General features: G+C 38.3%; 2 protein-coding genes and 1 long non-coding RNA gene across 3 annotated transcripts; 2 read left to right on the top strand and 1 right to left on the bottom strand.

Annotated features, from left to right (window-relative positions):
* The first annotated feature begins 1014 nt into the window (after positions 1-1014).
* On the top strand, positions 1015-3295 carry LOC146710999 (uncharacterized). Its single transcript, XR_014920085.1, has 2 exons — positions 1015-1108; positions 2345-3295. It is a non-coding gene; the product is annotated as an uncharacterized LOC146710999 (long non-coding RNA).
* A 2661-nt stretch (positions 3296-5956) lies between these two features.
* On the top strand, positions 5957-13226 carry LOC146710998 (uncharacterized). Its single transcript, XM_085453676.1, has 12 exons — positions 5957-6537; positions 6678-6740; positions 7276-7409; positions 7485-7534; positions 7639-7691; positions 7939-8036; positions 10646-10892; positions 10987-11139; positions 11816-12073; positions 12169-12339; positions 12486-12591; positions 12672-13226. Exons 1-12 carry the CDS (start codon positions 6393-6395, stop codon positions 12871-12873), a joined length of 1680 nt encoding a protein of 559 aa, XP_085309802.1. The 5' UTR covers positions 5957-6392; the 3' UTR covers positions 12874-13226.
* Positions 13227-13410: 184 nt separating this feature from the next.
* Positions 13411-18909, bottom strand: ccdc97 (coiled-coil domain containing 97). The gene is made up of 7 exons (XM_085453675.1): positions 18479-18909; positions 18189-18365; positions 17092-17251; positions 16911-16999; positions 16630-16822; positions 16376-16499; positions 13411-13623 (listed from the first exon to the last, which is right to left on the bottom strand). The coding sequence occupies exons 1-7, from the start codon at positions 18632-18634 to the stop codon at positions 13509-13511; spliced, it is 1014 nt and encodes a 337-aa protein (XP_085309801.1). The 5' UTR covers positions 18635-18909; the 3' UTR covers positions 13411-13508.
* Between the last annotated feature and the right edge of the window lie 1320 nt (positions 18910-20229).

Here is a 20229-nt window from a genome sequence, read left to right as displayed (position 1 = left end):
ACCGATTTATAGCTCTTCTGAAGAAGAAGAAAGCGAGGAAGATCTTGTTGAAGATGAAGATGCTACACCGATTTATAGCTCTTCTGAAGAAGAAGAAAGCGAGGAAGATCTTGTTGAAGATGAAGATGCTACACCGATTTATAGCTCTTCTGAAGAAGAAGAAAGCGAGGAAGATCTTGTTGAAGATGAAGATGAGGATATGGATGAAGATGATGTTGGTGACGATCAGCGTAGCACTGAGGAAGATGAGGATGAAGAAGATGATAATGATGAGGAAGAGACTGTGCCTGCTGTTGCCTCTAACCATACTGGCAGCAATGGTATCATAGGTGACATTTCCAATATATTTCCTATTGGTATGTTTGGATAACAAAGACCTTGTTTGTGTATGAAAATAACTCTTCCTCTTTTTTTCAGAGAGAGTAACAAGTGCAATTCCAACACCTGGAAAACATGCATTACAGATGAAAGAGGTAAAGTGTATCATTAACATCCCTCCTGAGGCAAGACAGATTATTTTATTTAAATGTTTCACTGTGCTTTACATTGCTGGAACTTTTGAGTATGTTAATCATCTTAGAGTACTCTGCTTTACACCAGCACCGTCATCAAGATAGAAATTTGGCAAATATTATGGTTCAGCATGACAAATTACAAATGTATGCTTTGACAACATCCAGTCCGACTATTTAAAATAAATACAAATATATTCTTTGTTGTCTTTAAAACAGAAGACTAGACATCGTCCTGACATGCCAAGGTCTGAAGTCAGTGGAAATAACAGAGATGTGGTAAAGAACACAGCAATCAAACAGCAAAATGTTAAGAAAGAACCTGAAGACAACCTGAGTGAGTTGTTCAAAAACCAGAATCACTAGCATGATTTTTTTTCTGCTTTTTTTTTTTTTCTAGAAAAAAAAATCCAGTTTCATGTATTTGTTTTATTTTTTATTATTTCTTTTGATCTCTTCTGGTCTTTTCCCAACATGTTTTCTAAATGTACAGGTCCCTGTGAATCTCTGGCCGTGTCAGATCAGCAAGAGCATAAAGCTGTTCACTGCTCTGGCCACAAAATAGCTGATTTACAATCCATGAGGCCAGAAGGGGGGTAAGATAAAGCTCTCATATCATTTAGGCAAAGATTTTGAATTTATTCACACAGTCTTAAAGGGTTGTTTTTCGACGGCATTTATTTCTCGCACTGCAAAAGCAACTCTACTTGAAATTAGCCAAATATTCTTAAATCTGACAAAACTGTCTAGTTTTGAGAGAAAAAATCTGCCAATTGGGTAAGTTGTTTTGCTAGAATCCTTAAAACTAGCAAATGAATCTGTTTTATGCCTAAATTAGGCAAAACTGTCTAAAATGTGTGATTAATTTAAGAAAATTTGAATTATTACAAGGAAAGACACTGATTATTAAATTTTTTTTTACCTATAATGAGTATTATGCTTTCTTGAACAAGCTATTTTGAAGAATTATTTTGTTATTTTAGTGTTTAATTTAGATTTTCACATAAATAAAAAAGCTTTCTATAGGTAAGTCTAGATTTAAATTTTTTATATTTTATTTTTTGGCCTTTATTGATAGAGACAGTGAAGAACTGACAGGAAAGTAGAGGGAGAGAGAGGGGAAGACATGCAACAAAAGGCCATGGGTCAGACTCAAGCCTGGTCGACCGGACGGTTCCCCAACTGGTCGACCTGCCTGTGTTTGTTTGTTCTTGTTTTTCTTTCCTTTTTCTCTCCGGCTTTGTGGCGATTGTTTACCTAGTGCTGCCGCTCTCTTAGGCAGGACTATTTATTGGTGTGGCTGAATGACAGTCAGTGCTGAAGTATTGCACTAAGCCTGGTAGTATTCTTGGACCGTTTGCGTATTTAAGTATTACTTGCCAGATAAGTGATCAATTGTTATCTGTGTGCGACTGGGTCTTCTTTCTCCGACAGTGACACCTGGGCTGGCTGCCTTTATGCATTTCTTAAATTGAAAAGTCGTTAAAGTGGCCTTACTCCTGAAATAAGAAAGATAATCTTATTCTTCTAGAATAAGATTATCTTTCTTATTTCAAGAATCAGAACCAGAATCTTCAGTTCTGAACTGAAGAAACTTCTCGGATGAGAGGTGAAACGTCTTCAAGCTATTTAAAGAAGTCCAGACACTTTTCTTTCAAAGCTCCTTAGACTACAATGACCTGGATGACTGAGAACATTCAGACATTTTTCTTGAATGAGCTTAATTTTCTTGTGCAAAAATTGCTTGTTAAGAATATGTTTTCTTTCTAGACAAAATATATAAAAAATATATTTTAAAAAAATTCCATAAACAAGAGTGTTTTTACTTGCAGTGCGGACATAACGGAGGCCCCGTCGGCTGGGCCCTCAGCCAGCTCTGGTTTGAATACGATGGATCTTGATCAACTGAAGAGGGAAAAAATAAAAATGCAACTGAAAATTTTAAAATTACAAGAGAACTATTACACTTTGAAAGTAAATGAACTTAAAAAATGAGGATTAATGGTTCTGTAAAGCTGACATTGCAGACAGTAAATTAAACGATTGCTGTGTTTATATCCACAAACTGACACGTTAGTTGGAAGTTTCTTTGGTGGAATATTACTTTTGACAAAAGCTACAAAATCATAGAAGTGTGCTGCATTTATACACCATACTTTTTCTTTGCTATACTCAGTTTTCCTTTAGCATTGTTGATTACCATGTTTTACTTTGCTTTTAGAATTAAACAAATAGCTGATATTTTCTTCTGTAGAATGTGAATAAACATGATTTTTATCTGTAAAACATATCATGTAAGAATGGATGTTTGTGTAAAAATTGGCTAATCGTAAACCTAACTGAAGAGAAAATAGCTAACCCTGAATAAGACATGAAATTAAGTGTACTCATATGAATGAAAATTCATATATCTCAAAAGATGTGACGTCCAGAAATAGAAGGGGGTCAAAGTTAGGTGAAGAAGGGATATGGGGTTATTCCCTTTATCTTCTGTCTTCTTCTGAAATCAATAATGTGACATAACTGTTTTGAGGGTATTCCCTATTCTTATTATCCTACTTGTGCAAACGCAAATATATATCAGCATGTGTAAATTCATTCTTCACAAGCCAAGACTGCCTAAATGAAACTGTCTTTCTTATTGTCCCTTCAAATAAAGGCATACATAATTACATTCAAATGATTTTATTACACTAAGTTTTTCTACTTTAAAACTTGTAAAAAAAATCACCTTTTCTTTGTTTTCTTAGAGACAATGATACAATAAATAGTTTTAAAGAGTTTTTGTGGCTGTATTGTTGACTCCATTTAAACAGGGGGATTTCACTTCACTGAAGATGTATGTGCCACCCTGCCTAGACAACTTGCCCCTCCTTTGCATCCCATGTAAAATTTTGTAGATTGGCCACTGTTGGAAAATCCCAATGATTTTTGCAAATTAAGGCTCAACTAAATAAACAAAGAAAATTGTGTTGTTTCAATCACTTCAAAAATAAATATTTTGATAAATAACTAACTAAATGTATTTCCCTTCTAAAAACAAAAAAACTCAAAGGTAACATTTGAAGTTATCATAGGACATTCACATCAGTTCATTTTACATTAAAATTTAAATCGTAGTAAACTATTGTGGTTCAACGGTTGTTCAGATGAAAAAAACTTTCCCTCAGTTTATTTGAAACCTATACATACTCCTTTAATGTGGATGTATCTTGTTACATGGATATGGAGAGAAATATGCATAAACTACTGTGTAGTAAGCTGTATTAAGATCCAGCGTAAAACTGGGACATCACGACATCGCACTCCTTGCTTTTTCTATTTGTATTTCTCTTGACATCACCGACTTTTTGTTTTGTTTTTCTTAAATAAATTGGAAGTTTTTTTTTTTCTAAATAGCTCTTGACCACTTTACTAGAAAATGTAGATTTACCAATTAGAGAATTGTCAATTCCATATTACCTGGATTATATTTATATTAAAAAATATACAATGATTGTCCAAGACAAGCATATGTTTACTCCAGAAGTTGATCCAAAGTGATGTACAGCCATTGTGTTCCCCATATGCGGCTGAGCACTGACTGACTTTTCCCAGCAGAAGATCCTCCAGCATGTAGCATCAGATTATTTAAACCATATATTAACCTTTATGGGCTACTGTGTACTGCCTCTAATTGGTAAATCACATTTTCTGCTATATTTAGAAAAAGCGACCACTTTATTTGAATAAATTTATAGATAAAATGCAGGTATACCGAGGAAAGTCAGATGTCCCAGTTTAACACTGGGACATGAACGCATCTTAAGTTTGCGGATATCTGTGAAGCGGGCAGTGTGAAATGCGTCTCAAAATTATACACATTTGTAAATCATATCGTACGTGCACTTGCAACCGTTTCGAGGTTTCTCTCCATATATAAATAGCGACTGTAAATGTCAGTCTAAATCGTCTTACCTGTAAAACCTGCCGTCATTGCCGGAAGTCAGTGTTTGGGCACACACTTTAATAACTGGGGGGTGGGGTTTTTTTTCAGTGTAACTGAAAAGTAAAGTTTTACTTTCCTGTGTGGGACATCGTTTGCTGTCTAGTCGGCAACAGAGGTAAGTCCCTATTCTGGAGTTTCACATCTCTTTTTTTAAAACAAGTGGGTTTTTTATACATGGATAATGGATATGTGATTGTTAGCACTGATGTGCAGATGTGCTTTCTATTTGCTCTCCTGTGGTTGCTGATGTGTTTGCTGATAGACCTCATAGAATTTGTTCGGTCTACACACACATTCACATACCGCTGTGTGTGTGTGTGTGTGTGTGTGTGTGTGTGTGTGTGTGTGTGTGTGTCTATAGATAGATAGATATGTATGTATGCCACTGTGAAGCAGTCACTAAGAAGTCACTTTTTCTCGCCTTGGCCACACGGAGTCGCACGGAGTGGAGTCGCCGAGGTTCATAAAAGTGGCCAAATTTTGCTTATCAGTAATAGAGTAAGCATCCTCTGGTATTAACATCTTGATAAAACTGTTGACGTGGGTTTCTATGTCATGAGCAGCTCCTGTAGGAATAATGAGTAGGTGGACCAGAACTTTTGTCCCTATAGTGTATTTCACTTTTTACTTTTATTGTATTTACATTAAAGTAGATGTAAAGTGTTTAGTGTGTTGACAGCAGTTCGTGTCAGGTCTTCAGATTTAAATTTGCAAGAGAAAAACAAGAGGTGTGCTTTGACTTTGAAGCATAGCGAGTAATATATCAATCATGTCTGTGACAGATGGATATAACTGTTCTAAAGAAGTTAGACAAAACAAAAACAACATTTTCATACAAATTTGTCCAGCCATATTGACAAAATGTGAAATAAATAAAAGAGAGTTACAGTGTTGTGCAAAAGTCTTGAGCCAGGACACGTCATGCGGAGATATGTCAAGTTTTCAGCTAATAGCTCATTGGACATCAGTTGGTTTACAATAAAAAAAGAAAATTCCTGTCAAACTGTGTTATCTGTGGCATTTTTCAGAGATTCCACTAAAGAAATTGGAAGAAATCGTATGTTTTTGTGACAGGCTGCTCGTAACAAAGTACCTAAAGATACAATTTAATACTGGTTCCTTGCTAAGTTATTTGTTATATATACAGTGTTATTTAGACAACACTGTATATATAAGTCCCTTGAGTTAGGTGTGTTTTTAATGCTTGAATGATTCATAGGTCAGTGTTAAGGGGCCTAACAATCTAAAAGAAACATCCCTCTGAAATATTCAGGCACAAGGACGGCACTGAAAACAACTGAGAAAGCAGCTAATCCAAGCTGATGTGTTCTTTAAGTTAATTCGCAATTATATTGCACTAAGGAATTCAAATATAGTCCGATATGTTAAAAAGTAATGGAAGATTACATTTTAATACATATATAAAATTTACAAAATATTTTAAAAAGTCAATGGTGTTGTGCATCTTTTTGAAAAACAGAAGACATATCTATCTGTCATCTATCTGATTAATTGACTGATTTGAAAGTTACAATGAGTTTTGTCAAATGAAGTCTAAACTGAAATAAAACAAGACATGAAAACTATGTCGTCAGACCACAATGACAAATCCTCAAAATGTTAATACTGAGAACTGTTTTCAGGACCAAACCATTAGTATCGGTATGAGCTGAACTGGAGATCTGTGCGGTGGTCAGCAAACATTTTTCGTCTCTCGCACAACAAAAGACGAACAAAGAATTCAACATTGAGTTGTGCTATTTCTTTTTATGATCATGTCGCTCGGGTAAGGGCTCACACATGTTGTTTCGGGTGGGAAGACCTTTTGACACAAATCAATGATTACCCTGAAATCTGTTTAGGAAGACTATATTTTCAGTTTTGAAAAATAAATGGAGAGGAAAAGATTTGTGGAAGAGGAAGACCAAGAAGACTGTAAATTAAGGAAAAGATGGAAGGCTGAATATGATGAACCTTCTGATGATGAAGACAAGAAGGAGGAGGAGGATCATAAAACCTGGAAGACAGAAGGAAAACGTAAGTCCTTAGTCACCCAGCACTGAACATCTTTTTAGATTTTTGAATACGTTTCTCTAATTTTATGGCATGAAAATACATTCATATTATTTTATTATAGGGAAATTATTATTATTGTTGTTGTTGTTGTTGTAATTTAGAGTTTTTGCCTGTAATCTGTGGAACCACAGAGGGCATCCTTGATTGTGAGAAGCTGGAACAAAGTAAGCAAATACAATCATCTGAGAAGCATAAGCACATTTCATGGAAACCATTAAACAAGAAAACACTTTATACTCTTTGAAACTGTGCCCACAAATAAAAATCATGTATATAAAAAATGGAACTTGACTTCAATGATCTGTAGTCATCAGTTTCTCTCCAGCTGAATGAATGCATGATAGATTATGCATTGGTGATGCTGAATTGCCTTCCCCCCATCTCATGAAAGCTGGGAAACATTATTGCTCTCCATCAATCATCTGGGAAAAGTAAATACAAACCTACATTAAAAAAGAAAAATCTCTAAACCTTGGATTGGATTGCAGATCAGGTGTGAGTGTTTTGAACATCTTTAAGAATTAAGAAAAAAATAAAGAGAAAGCATTTTCCTTTTGTGGTTCAAATATACAATTTTAAACAATGTGCACTGTTTTAAAGAGGATCAAATGTTAACTTGTCAAAAGTTAGCTTTATTTTTTTAAGTATTCTTTTCTACTGTCATTTCAATTTTCCTGTGTGTTTGGATGATCAATTTAGGTAAGGCGTGTATTAAGTATGAAGGCAAATGGTATAAGCCCCCTAGATTTGAGATACTTGCAGAGAAAGGATTGTGTAAAAAATGGAAAGCAACTATTTTCTATGATGATCAACCTCTGGAGTATTGGATTAAGGTACTTTTTTCCCATTTCTATTAATCAAAGAAAATCAGATTTCACTAAATAAACTGTCAAACTAACTTTTCACAGAAAGGTTACCTAAAAACCGAGGGATACAGAAAAGGAAGATCCAAGACTAGAAATTTATCTGAGCATGAGAGCACTGTAATTCTGATTTTCAAAAATGAATTAAAACAACACTGAGAATGATAATTAAAGGTCATTTTTCCTGAACCTTGAATCAAAAGGAAATACAATCATCCGGCTCTGAAGAAACTGAAGATGATAATGCTGAAGGTAAAGATCAGCTTTCAAACAGTGAGGAAATGCTCGTGGAAACAGAGCAGAGAGAGTAGAAGCTGAAAATGCTGGGAGTGAAGAAGATGAAGAGAAACAGGCAGAGGGAGAAATAGAAGATGAGACTGTGTCTGCTGTTACCCCATACTGACAAAAGTGTTATTAATTAAATGATGTTATTTCCTATTGGCATGTAACTATCCTAACAAAAAGTGTCTGTGTATGAAAATCACTCTTCTCTTTTCAGAGAGGACAACAAAACATACAATTTCAACAGCAGCGAAACATCCATTCAGGGGGAAAGAACTAAGAATTATTCTCAAGAGATGTTTTGATGGAAGACAGGTAAATATATATATCTTTTTTTTTTAAATTTTAATACACTTTACTGTCTGGTATTTTTGGTCCTCGTGTGAATGTTAATGACATAAGATTACCCTTATTTTTTAATCAGGCCATATCATCAGGTCAGAATTTCAATGTAAAACGTAATACTACAAATCACTGGTTACTCTACTAGTAACTATTTTAATTCCATCAAAGTTTCATTTCCTTTTTGCCTATCATTTAAACTTGATATCACCAATACAACTATAAAAAAATAATGCATTAATTGCTGAAACTTGGAAATTTGATCTAAAATTATGGCTGTCAGTGTTAACATGGATCATCACGATTAACGTGACATCTATCTATCTATCTATCTATCTATCTATCTATCTATCTATCTATCTATCTATCTATCTATCTATCTATCTATCTATCTATCTATCTATCTATCTATCTATCTATCTATCTATCTATCTATCTATCTATCTATCTATCTGGTTTAAGAGAAGCTCGAGAAATACCAAGGGCTCAGAGAAGAGCTCGAGAGGATGTGGAGGGGGGAAGGTAACGGTGGTAATCGGAGCACTAGGTGCGGTGACTCCCAAGCTAGGCGAGTGGCTCCAGCAGATCCCGGAAACAACATCGGAGATCTCTGTCCAGAAGAGCGCAGTCCTGGGAACAGCTAAGATACTGCGCAGGACCCTCAAGCTCCCAGGCCTCTGGTAGAGGACCCGAGCTTGAAGGATAAACCATGTGTATATATATATATATATAAATATATAAATATGTAGGTACTTGGTGGTTGCAGCTTTTCTAGCGGCCTCTTCATGGTTCCCATTCGCCTGTGGGATCCCCAGGTACTTGTAACTGTCCTCTATGTCTGCAATGTTGCCTTCTGGTAGTTCAATCCCCTCAGTTCTGACTACCTTCCCTCTCTTTGTTACCATCCGACTACACTTCTCCAGTCCGAACGACATTCCAATGTCATTGCTGTATAGCCTGGTAGTGTGGATCAGTGAATCGATGTCTCGTTCACTCTTGGCATACAGCTTGATGTCATCCATGTACAGGAGGTGGCTGACAACTGCTTCGTTCCGTAGTCGGTATCCGTAGCCAGTCTTGTTAATGATCTCACTGAGGGGGTTCAGGCCTATGCAGAACAGCAGTGGGGACAGAGCATCTCCTTGGTAGATCCCGCACTTGATGGTGACTTGTGCTATGGGCTTGGAGTTGGCCTCTAGTGTTGTATGCCACATCCCCATTGAGTTCCTGATGAAGGCTCTTAGGGTCCTATTGATCTTATACAATTCTAGGCATTCCAGTATCCAGCTGTGGGGCATTGAGTCATAGGCCTTCTTGTAATCAATCCAGGCAGTGCACAGGTTGGTCAGTCTGGTCTTGCAGTCTCGGCTGATTGTTCTGTCTACCAGTTCTCTCTCAAGATTCAATAATGTTGATGTCTGGGGTGTCTTGAGGCCAATCCATCCATTTCTATTCAGGCATTCTTTTACTGCCCTGGCAGTGTGTTTGGGATCATTGTCATGCTGGAAAATGACCCCTTTGCCAAACAGATCCTTTTCAAACTGTTTTGGATTTCTTTAAAACAGAAGAGTAATATATAACTTGGGACCAGTGCCACTCTATACCACTCAAAATTCTAGTTTTCAGTATTTCACAGTCTTTTACCATCATACAAGATCATACAGCAATTAAAAGAAACACTGAAAACAGCAAATGCGAGTTTTCCATTGTTTAATCTTAAACACTGGTGGGTTTTTTGGGGTGCTGAATCCAAAATGATCTCAATTTTCCTCCATCACATACAGTTTTTTTGCAAAACATAAAAAGTCTTTACCCAACAATTCAGCTCCATCTTTGGAAGGGCCTAAATCTCTGGCTAGATCAATAAGCTCGCTCTGAGAAAATGGCTGGGGTCCCTCATCAACAGAAAAATCTGAGGTAGTTTTGTCCTGGTGAGGTAATGTGTCTCCGTCCTCAGAATCACTCCTGATATCATCTAACTTGAAGGTGGGTGTAGAACTGGTATTTCTGAGGTATGAGGCACTGATAGCTGAACTAAAATTTGAGTAAGATATGTTCTTTTTATTTCTAGTATTAAAGCCTCTTAAATCTACCGAACAGAAATAGCAATCAGTAGTGTGGTTTTGCAGTTCACACCAAAAGGAAATGAGTTTTTCTTACTCTTAAACCACCAAAACATATCTTCCCTACATCTTCTACACACCTTGTGAGGAGCCCATGGTTTGTCTTGATTCCCAAGTTTCAACTTGAAGTAAGCAAAATAAACTTTCTTCACAAAATCACTTGTGTTCCTTTGTTAACAGTTTATTCACCACAAATAAAACAAAAGTTGTCTGGAGAAATTACACAACCTCTTGGAGCCATAATACAGAACTAAAACATGTGCATGGTCCAGATTGAATGCAGGATGTAAACTGAGTGTGGCTTATACAGCAGAGAAAATCCGGAACTTATTTAGCATGATGAAAAATGAACAAATCTGAAATCTTATGCAGTTTTTTGGTTGTAGACCTGTGTAATTTAAAAATGAATATCTGGTGTTGTAAATGTAAATCTAATTTAAATGTTTAATTTTGCCTCAGGGAACAGGTGCTTGTCACTCCAAGTGGATGACCCGTCCAGGAGAGTGCAGCAGCTCAGCAAAAGTTAACACACCCACTGCAGCAGCGACACTCATTGCTCCCTCACACATACATGACCTATCCATCAATGGAAGTGATGGGGAAGCCAGTGAAGACCAGTTACCACAAAGCAGTGAAAGAAAAGAACAGGAAGCTTCCACATCTTTGGAAATAGTGAATAAAACTGAATCCAGGGTCTTAAACTCTGGTATTAAAACAGTTTAACATCAAATAAATATTTAATAGCCACTGTGCATTTTTTTTCATATATTTGATTAATTGACATGTTGACTTTTGCAAAGATGCAAGGATGGACGACAGAGAAGACGGCCATTTAGTGCACTGTGGGGATGACAAAGAACAAAATAGAGAAGATCCTCTTGATATGTCCAGGTCTGAAGTTAGTGGAAATACCAGAGATGTGGCAATACAAACTGTGCCAAAAGTGCTACTGAGTGAGTTCTTCAAAACCCAAAAACAGTTGCATGTGTTTTGGCTTTCTTATTTTGTCAGTGTTTTTCTAGAAGAGATTCCTACTATCTCTTCTGAGAAAAAAGTCAGAATTCTGACTTTTTCTCAGAATTCTGACTTTTTTCTCAGAATTCTGGAAAGGAAGACGTGCCCGCTTTTTTTCCCCTCCGGTGGTCCTAATCCTCTTCCGTACATTCATGGCCATAATCAATGCATGACCACAACTGGAAGTGACTTTGAACATGGCATGGCTGTGGGTGTCAGTTACACCGGTCTGAATATTTCAGAATCTGCTACTCGGGTTTTCCCAACAATCATCTGTAGAGTTTACAGGGAATGGTCCTAAAAAGAGAAAATATCAAGTGAGCAGCAGTTCTCTGGTGTAAAATGAGGTCAAAGAAAAATGACCAGATTGCTTTGTGCTGATAGAAAGACAGTAACAGTAACTCAAATAATGACTAATTGCAATCAGGGTATGCACAAGAGCATCTCTGAACACCAAACAGTGAAGCAGATGAACTGCAACAGCAGAAGACCACACAGTTTGAGTGCTGCTAACTTGAAAACTATTTTGAGAAATTATTTGATTCTACTAATAGTAATTACAAATAATTATAAAGTGTACATGCATAAATCTAATGCATTGTTATCCCTATCAAGAAGCAAAAATACAGCCTGCAGAAGAAGCTGGGGGAGATATTGTTGAAGATAAGGACCAGTTTCTAAGCAGTGGGCAGCTGGCAGTGAAAACAGAGCAGAGAGCTGAAGAGAAGGTCGGGTCTGGACATGAAAACGAGGTTGTAAACTCAGAAGATGCTGGGAATGAAGAAGAGGAAGATGAAATGGAAACGGGAGGAATGGAATCTGAAGCTGTACCTGCTGTTGCCTCTAACCACACTGACAAGTGTGTTATTAAAGGTGATATTTCCCACAATTCTCCTAATGGAAAATAGTAAATACTTTCTATGTGTGTATTAATTTCACTTTTTGGTAACATTTTGTCTTTTGTACAGAAAGCTCAGCAGAGAGAGGAGATGCACAGTCAGCAAACTGTGGGAATGAGAAAGGAGGAGACGATCCTCCTAACATGCCAAAATCTGAAGTCACTGTAAAAACCAGAGACGTGGAAAGAAACACACCAATCAAACAGCAGAATGTGGAGGAAAAAACAGAAGAGGAAATGAGTGAGTCGTTCAAAAACTGAAATCACTAGCAGGAGTTCTTTCAGCTTTTTTTAAGAGAAAAAAATTCATGTATTTATTTTATTTTTTATTATTATTTTTAATCTTTTCTGGTCTTTTTTTCCCCAATATGTTTTCTAAATGTACAGGTCTTTCCTGTGAACCTCGGGCTGCGTCAGATGAGTGTGAACATAAAGATGTCCACTGCTCTGGCCACAATGTAGCTGCATTACAATCCACGAGGCCAGAAAGGAAGTAAGATGTAGCTGTCCTATCATTTAGGTAAAGATTTTTAATTTAGTCAAACAATCTTAAAAGTTAACTTTTTTCCACAGCTCATCTCCAGCAAGTCAAACCTCTGTCGGCATTAATTTCTCTCACATGTCAGAGACTCTGTCGCCTGGGCCCTCAGTCAGCTCTGGTTTGAATACAACGGATCTTGATCAACTGAAGAGGGAGAAACTAAAAATGCAACTGAAGGTCTTAAAATTACAAGAAGAGTGTTACACTTTGATAATAAAAGAACTTAAAAAATGAAGATTAATGCTTCTGTAAAGCTAAATTTGAAAAATGGCTGCAGTATGTCCACAAATGACAGGTTTCTTTGGTTAATTGTTACTTTTGAGAAAAGCAACAAAATCATAAAACTGTACTTTGTCTCAGTTTTCCTTTCACACTGCTGATCACCGTGTTTTACTTTGTTTTAATAATTCCACATACAGCTGATATTTTCTTCTTGAAATTCTGAATAAACAACATTGATGCTTTTTATTGCTAAATTGTGCAGATGTTGTCAAACTGTTTTCTTTGGACTTTGCCCAACCTGTAATAATCATTGTAAGGAACAGCATTGTAATTAGAAGAATACATTCCTTGAATTTTTTGAAGTGGCCTTGAGCAAAAGTTCTCCAGCCATCATTGGCTGCTTTGTCACTCATTTTCAGTCCACACAATACAAAGCAATCTGACACGCGTACATCTAAACCTAAATAAATACATGTTTCTGTTGAGTTTTGAACAAGAAAATCATATTTATACAAATTTTCAAAAGACCCCAAAAACATGTTTATTACATCTTTTGTTTGTGTTCAGATGTCAAACTAAAAAATAGAATGGAAACTCTTTTTGTACATTTATATTTACAGTTCATTCATTTATTAATAACACGGGTACTATTCTGTCATATTTTCTTCCTCCTCTTCCTCTTCTTCGTCATCAAAATATTTATCCTCTGCATCTCTGTTGACAATGTCCAAGTTGTCATAGTCTGGATTCTCATCCACCTCCCTGTAACACAAACACATAAACACCTTAAGTCACTTTCAAAGCCCACAGTGTGGGATTTTTGTCATTTTCCACTGAACTTCAGTTTGTAACTTTTCCCCTCCTCTGGAGTCTCTTTACTAACTTGTATTAACATGTGTGATTTCACAACAGCTTGTGCAGCACAGCGTCAATATGAAACAAAACAGTTGTGAAAAAGTTCAGTTGTTAGTAATGTATTTTCAGTATGGAGCATACTTTGAGCATGTGTCACGCAACATGCCCAGACAAGTGGCAAACATGTCACTATGGTAACCATAAAGCTACAGGTCAAAGGAGCTTGCAAAGAAAAGCGTCTGGACTTCTTTAAGTTGCTTGAAGACGTTTCACCTCTCATCCGAGAAGCTTCTTCAGTTCTAAGGTCAAATGGTGGAGAGTCCCAGATATAAACCTAGTGGGAGTTTCCCCCCACAGAGGGACAAAAGGACCCCCTGATGATCCTCTAATCGCCTGAGCCAAGGTGTGAAACTGGGCGTGGGTCCCAATCAGCCAGAGTTTCGGGTGAGTTCATTGTGAAACCTGGCCCCACCTTATCGTGCGAATTCCTGAGATCAGATGGCCCAGGATGTGAGTGGGCATTAAGGCATCTGGGAAGGGATCTCAAAACTGGATTATAGATGGCAGAGAGTTGGTGTCGTAAACCCCCGCCTCTGTTCAAAGATGGTCGCTCACAGTGGACATAGAGGGCTTCTTTCACTCCTCTTTCAAACCATCTGTCCTCTCTGTCCAAAATGTGAACATTGGCATCCTCGAAAGAGTGTCCTTTATCCTTAAGATGCAGATGGACTGCTGAGTCTTGTCCTGTGGAGCTGGCTCTTCTGTGTTGTGCCATGCGCTTGTGAAGTGGCTGTTTGGTCTCTCCAATGTAGAGGTCTGGGCATTCCTCGCTGCACTGTACAGCATACACCACATTGTTAAGTCTGTGTTTTGGCGTTTTGTCTTTCGGGTGAACCAGTTTCTGTCTGAGCGTGTTGCTGAGTCTGAAATGCACTGGGATGTCATGCTTGGAGAAAACTCTCCTGAGTTTTTCTGATACACCGGCTACATAGGGGATGACAATGTTGTTGCGTCTGTCCTTCTTATCCTCCCTCGCTGGTGTCTGGTCTTCTTTTCTGTGCCTCTTTGCTGACTTTAAGAACGCAAAGAGGCGTTCTTAATAAGGTGGGGCCAGGTTTCACAATGAACACACCCGAAACTCTGGCTGATTGGGACCCACACCCAGTTTCACACCTTGGCTCAGGCGATTAGAGGATCATCAGGGGGTCCTTTTGTCCCTCTGTGGGGGGATACTCCCACTAGGTTTATATCTGGGACTCTCCACCATTTGACCTTAGAACTGAAGAAGCTTCTCGGATGAGAGGTGAAACGTCTTCAAGCAACTTATAGAAGTCCAGACGCTTTTCTTTGCAAGCTCCTTTGACTACAATGACCTGGATGACTGAGAACCTTCACAGACATAAAGCTACAGATTCAAAAGAATTAGTAAGCGTTGAATTTTAGGCCAAACCGTGATCGTTTTCTAAACTTAAACCTGCAGCTTTTAATTCCTAACACCAACCAAGTTGTTTTTAGTGCCTGCACATAACCATGTAATGCATTTGGTATTGATAAAATGATTTTACACGTGGAAAGTACTGTGGAAAGAAAAATCTGTGTATATGTGTCCGGACAGATGAAAAATCGTGATCCAGGACACAAATGAATAAAATACAGGTCGTCTGTACCTCATGAACTGCCTTTAAACTGCGCTGAGCTTTAACAAAAATAACTTTGGCAGATTACGGAGTTCTGTTATTCTGTGAACTGATTAATCTATGAGGAATGATCATCTCAAAGCTTTAATAACAAAACTAGTTATTTTTTCAGCAACATTCTCAAAAAGCCTGCTTACTAATTTGAAAATCTTACATTACAAACACCTACAAACATACACTTAGGCTACGCTCACACTGCAGGCGAAAGCGCATCAAATCCGATTTTTTTTTACCCTATGCGACCCATATCCGATCATGGTATGACAGTGTGAACGGCACAAATCCGATATTTTCAAATCCGATCTGGGTCACTTTCATATGTGGTCCTGAATCCGATACATATCCGATGTTTTAGAAAGCGACTGCTGTTTGAACGGTCAGGTCGAATTAAATCCGTCTTTTACGTCACTGACACAAGACAGACGCCAATTATCAGCGCCCGAGAACACATCGTGAACGCTTCCTGGACATCCAGTGTAGATGTTAGTGAAACTGTTGGGAAGACAACGTGAACATTTTATTTGTACTGTATAATCTGCAGATTCTGACAGAAATCTGCAGCTATCCTTTGAAGCACCGCTCCTCTCTTAAACGGCAATAAGGATCATTATTAGGTTATTTACATTATTATGTAAATAACAAAATAACTTAAAGCAAAAATTGGGAAACGTGAAGCCCGAAGTCTTTATATTAAGGGCCAAACAATACTGTTTGGTCTGAGTCTAAACAGAGCGTGTTGTGTGTGACGTCACTAGAGCGCGTTTGCTGTCGCATTTTATTTGTAGTGTGAACAAGCAGACAAAAAAATTGGCTTTGATCAAAAAATTGGAATTGAGCATTAAGACCTGCAGTGTGAACGTAGCCTAATAGTCTGAGGAACTCGAGCTGTCAAAGGCAGCTTTAGGTTGGCTACAACGCGATGAAGAAGTCTTTGAACTGCTCCTGTGTGCTGTGTGACTGACCTATAGTTGAAATCCTTGTCTTTGCCATCCAGAAAACGCTGGTGCATCTGACTGATGAACTCCTCTCTGAGAAGAGCCTTCTCCTCTGGCGTCGGCTCCCATTCCTTCTGCTGGTCTCTGTCATCTACAGCATGAAACACAGAGCAGAATAAGAAAAGATGGAGGGAAAAGAAGAAGAAAAGAAAAAAGCCTAAATTTTCTTCTTTGCTTAACTTCAGTGTGAAGTTTTTTCTTCAACCCGAACTCTGACTGACCGTAGTCGTCGTCCTCCTCTTCTTCCTCCAGTGCGCCGTCTTCCTTCTCCTGCTCCTCCTGCAGACGATTTTGGATGAGTCGTTCCTGGTAGGAGTTGAGGAGCAGATTGGCGAGTCCTCCTGTACCTTGCCCCGGCTCCCCGGGTCCTCCCTGTGCACCATCCAGCATGGCCTCCTGGGAGCGCTGTAGCACCTGAAGCATTCATGAAGGTAATTAGAAAAATACTCTGAAATATACAAAAACATAATCACATATAAAACGCAAGATAAACAGAACTCACCTCTTCATCTGTCAGGTACTGGCCGATATACTGTTCGTACAGCAGCGGCTCCCTCATTCGCATCTGTTCTTCACTGAAGTACTGGCCGTCTAGAAGAGGAGGAATGGCACTATCAAAGACTAAAGCTATCTGCACAAATGCTGCATGGGTCCACTGTATCATTAACTGCTGCTGCCCCTACCCTTCTGCAGAGCCCTGAGGGCAGCATAGCGCTGATTCCTGACTCTGGTCCTGTCGGTGCGTCCTGCAGCCCGTCTCTGTATCACCTTGCTGTAGTGCTGTGCTCGTGGGTCTGAGCTGACATGTGCAAATGCTGAGAGATGCTGAGGCTTCAGGCAAGCCTGGAAATTGTAAGATGAAAAACAAAATAGAATAATAGAATTCTTCACTTCTTTACCAACACCACAATATTTAGTTAATGTATTTTGAAACTGGATTTTTTGCAGACCTGTAATGTAAATGTTCCTGTCTGTAAAGAACTTTTGGGTCAGCTTCTGTTATTTAATGTGCTATAGGTAGACGTAACAGTCAACACACAGTCTCAGTGCATGTTTGAAGTACATCTTTTCTTTCTAAACAATAATAACAGTTTATTCAACACAATTCAGTGCTCTGCAAACTAAACTCAGAGGACAGAAGTATCAGTTGTATCGCACTAGTACAAACCCAATACCAATGCCAGCACTGGTATCAAAATGATATTTAGATCGATAGGCCCACCTCTACAGAGGAAGATTTAGTACTTAAAAAAATATATATATAGCTCAACAACCATCAGCCAATGCTGTACTCTGCAAAATATACAAGGAATTTGTTCCCACTGAAAGTGAAAACAAGACACACTTCTTTCACTCCTTAAGGCAAAAACAAAGCTAAGTACAGCCAGGCTAAGGAGGAGGAGATGCTAACAGCTGATGATGTGTGACCCAAATGTCAACAAACGACTCCACTGTGTCATTTGAGCACTCGCTGGTTGCACTCCATATGACAGGAACACTAAAAGGGATGTGGGAATTACTGACACTAGCACTAACTAGGCTACTTTTTTGCTTAAATTTGATTCATGCTCTGTCACTACTATTGAACTACAATGCTGGCACCTTGTTCCAACAGAGTAACACATTAAGTGATAAAGAGTGCCATCAATGGCAGCACGTCACTGGGAAAGAAGTTTGCCTTGATTTACTTATGAATGTCATTGCCTCTAAGCATCTATATTGGGCGATGTTGCCCTTCACTAACACACACACACACACACGTTGAACTGTGGGCACATACATGGTACCTCTCCAGGAACACCAGCGGCCTGCTGCGGTACTGATGCAGCAGCTCCTCTCTGCGCTCCTGCACGGTCAGCTCAGCCTCTCCGATCTGCTGGCTCTTCACCAAGACGCCGCTCACAGCTATGGCCTCCATCATGGCATTCACACAGCTGGACTCGCTCAGGTTTATATTCTGTATGATGAGCAGAAAGAGTAAATCAGCGAGGCGTCATAATGGCAGACCGCACCTGACACTGTGGTTGAAAAGAAAAAACAAACAAACGCTGTTGTCGCTGATTGCTTCACCTGGATGTCCTGCACCACCCGCTGTGTGTCTTCAGAGCTGCTGGAGTCACATCTCCGTCTCCGTGGCAGTATTATCTCTTCTATTTTCCTCTCGTCTTCAGTCTCACACAAACTTGGCTGTGTTTTAACAGGAGGGTCGATCTCTCCCCACATCATTAACCGCGGTGTCACTTAGCCACCGTCTTCCCAGGAGCTAACGATGGTTCACTAAGAAAAGCTCAGCCTACTGCCAACTTCCCCTGTTTGTTTCTTTTAAACGACCAATTAGTTTTTACAATTTAATGTAAAACCTCTTGGATGAGAAAATCTCTTTCATGGAAACCTCGCGTGTTATTTTTACCTTTCACTTATTTTGTATAACGTTTCATCGCAATAACGGTCCGTCACTTTTGTGTGTCCCCTTTTCTCTGTGCAACCGAAAGAATTGTTCCTCCCCCACAGCCTTTTCTTTGATATGTATATGTCGCCACCTTGTGACAGACTTTAATACTTATAATTTTTTCCAAGATAGAGAAATATTTTAGAAATAAATATTAAACATAAATTGCACATGGGTCACCTCAGGTTTCTTTTTTATTATTTTATCAATTATTGCTTACATATCATACTGTGGTGTTTAATCACTGTATAGTCTATTATTTTAAATCTATGAAATCTATGATTTCAAATAATATGTTAGGTGATATGACCAGTATTTTTCCAAATATTATCAAGGTCAGGTTGAAATGTTTTCACCTTGAGGCTCTGTGCATGGCTTTGTCTTGGTTGAAGTGCTCTTCAGCAAGACAATGAACCCTAAACTGCTTCTGTGTGCAAGGACTGTTCAGCTTTAGAGAGATAAGTGATAGGTCACAGCTGTCCTCTGTCTGAGAGCCACTCTGGAGAGTAAGAGCCTCTTCTTACTCTCCAGACTTTCAGGTGTGACTGTGAAGCATGAAAATCGAAGAAGGGAGAAAAAGAAGAGGAGGTACAGCAGGATTTGGCATTCAAGGCCAGTCTTTGAAAACAAACAAACAAACAAAGCTGCTCTTGTAATGGAAATGATGCGTCTTGTGGTCAGGGTTGGAATTACTATGTTGTATTTTTGCAAAAGTGCATTTTACTATTAAGAGCTGTTGGATGGATTCGTGGTTTCACCTTTGCTGCAACTTCTGAGGGCTGGTAGATCTACATCTTGTTGTGGTAGAACTGAGGAACAAAATATGAATTTACTTTAACACTAAATGTGTATTATGCCATTTCTCCAACTAGTAATACTAAGTAAAATAAAATAAAATAAAATAAAATAAAATAAAGGTCGATTGCTGCTGCTATTTGGGTTAAGAGTGAACATTCTTTTTTTTTTAAATTGGTGAATGCTATGAGATAATGCTTGCAGAGTTTTTCTCTGTGTTTGGCTAAAACTTCTTGTGGAATTCATTTAAAATAAACTGTTGTATGAAGTGCACCTCCAACTTTAACCCATTGGTGGTGCTGGAGTTTTTGAGCCATGGGCATAAAACTTAGTGGAAAGTATCAGAGGGTTATCATCAACCAGATTTCAAAATATTTTAGCATGCAGTTTTCAGATCAACCATATACTTCAATGGCAGGAGAACATGAGGGAGATGATTAAAGAAAAAGAATCAGCGTGGATAATGTTTAACCCATAGTATCATCTTCTTCTCTAGCCTTGTTTTGGTGTTTCAGAGGTGTTACAGTGAGCTCACAGTAATCTGACACAGCTGTTCAAATGACTGTACTATTTAGAC

The sequence above is a fragment of the Copadichromis virginalis genome, linkage group LG4, assembly GCF_057382275.1.
Source record: "Copadichromis virginalis isolate Kocher_CV1m ecotype Utaka linkage group LG4, C_Virginalis_male_GT1.1, whole genome shotgun sequence".
NCBI lineage: Eukaryota > Metazoa > Chordata > Actinopteri > Cichliformes > Cichlidae > Copadichromis > Copadichromis virginalis.
The sequence above is the reverse complement of the archived record's forward strand: the minus strand, read 5'-3'. Positions and strand labels throughout refer to the sequence as shown.

What these genes read in the sequence shown, in the direction of transcription:
- ccdc97 (XM_085453675.1), bottom strand. Translation starts at nt 18,634, where the DNA reads ATGATGTGGGGAGAGATCGACCCTCCTGTTAAAACACAGCCAAGTTTG. An exon ending in GGGTGGTGCAGGACATCCAG is followed by an intron (nt 18,366 to 18,478) that starts GTGAAGCAATCA and finishes CTCATCATACAG; the next exon opens with AATATAAACCTGAGCGAGTC. An exon ending in TGTTCCTGGAGAGGTACCAT is followed by an intron (nt 17,252 to 18,188) that starts GTATGTGCCCAC and finishes TACAATTTCCAG; the next exon opens with GCTTGCCTGAAGCCTCAGCA.
- LOC146710998 (XM_085453676.1), top strand. Translation starts at nt 6,393, where the DNA reads ATGGAGAGGAAAAGATTTGTGGAAGAGGAAGACCAAGAAGACTGTAAA. An exon ending in TTGTGAGAAGCTGGAACAAA is followed by an intron (nt 6,741 to 7,275) that starts GTAAGCAAATAC and finishes TGATCAATTTAG; the next exon opens with GTAAGGCGTGTATTAAGTAT. An exon ending in CTCTGGAGTATTGGATTAAG is followed by an intron (nt 7,410 to 7,484) that starts GTACTTTTTTCC and finishes AACTTTTCACAG; the next exon opens with AAAGGTTACCTAAAAACCGA.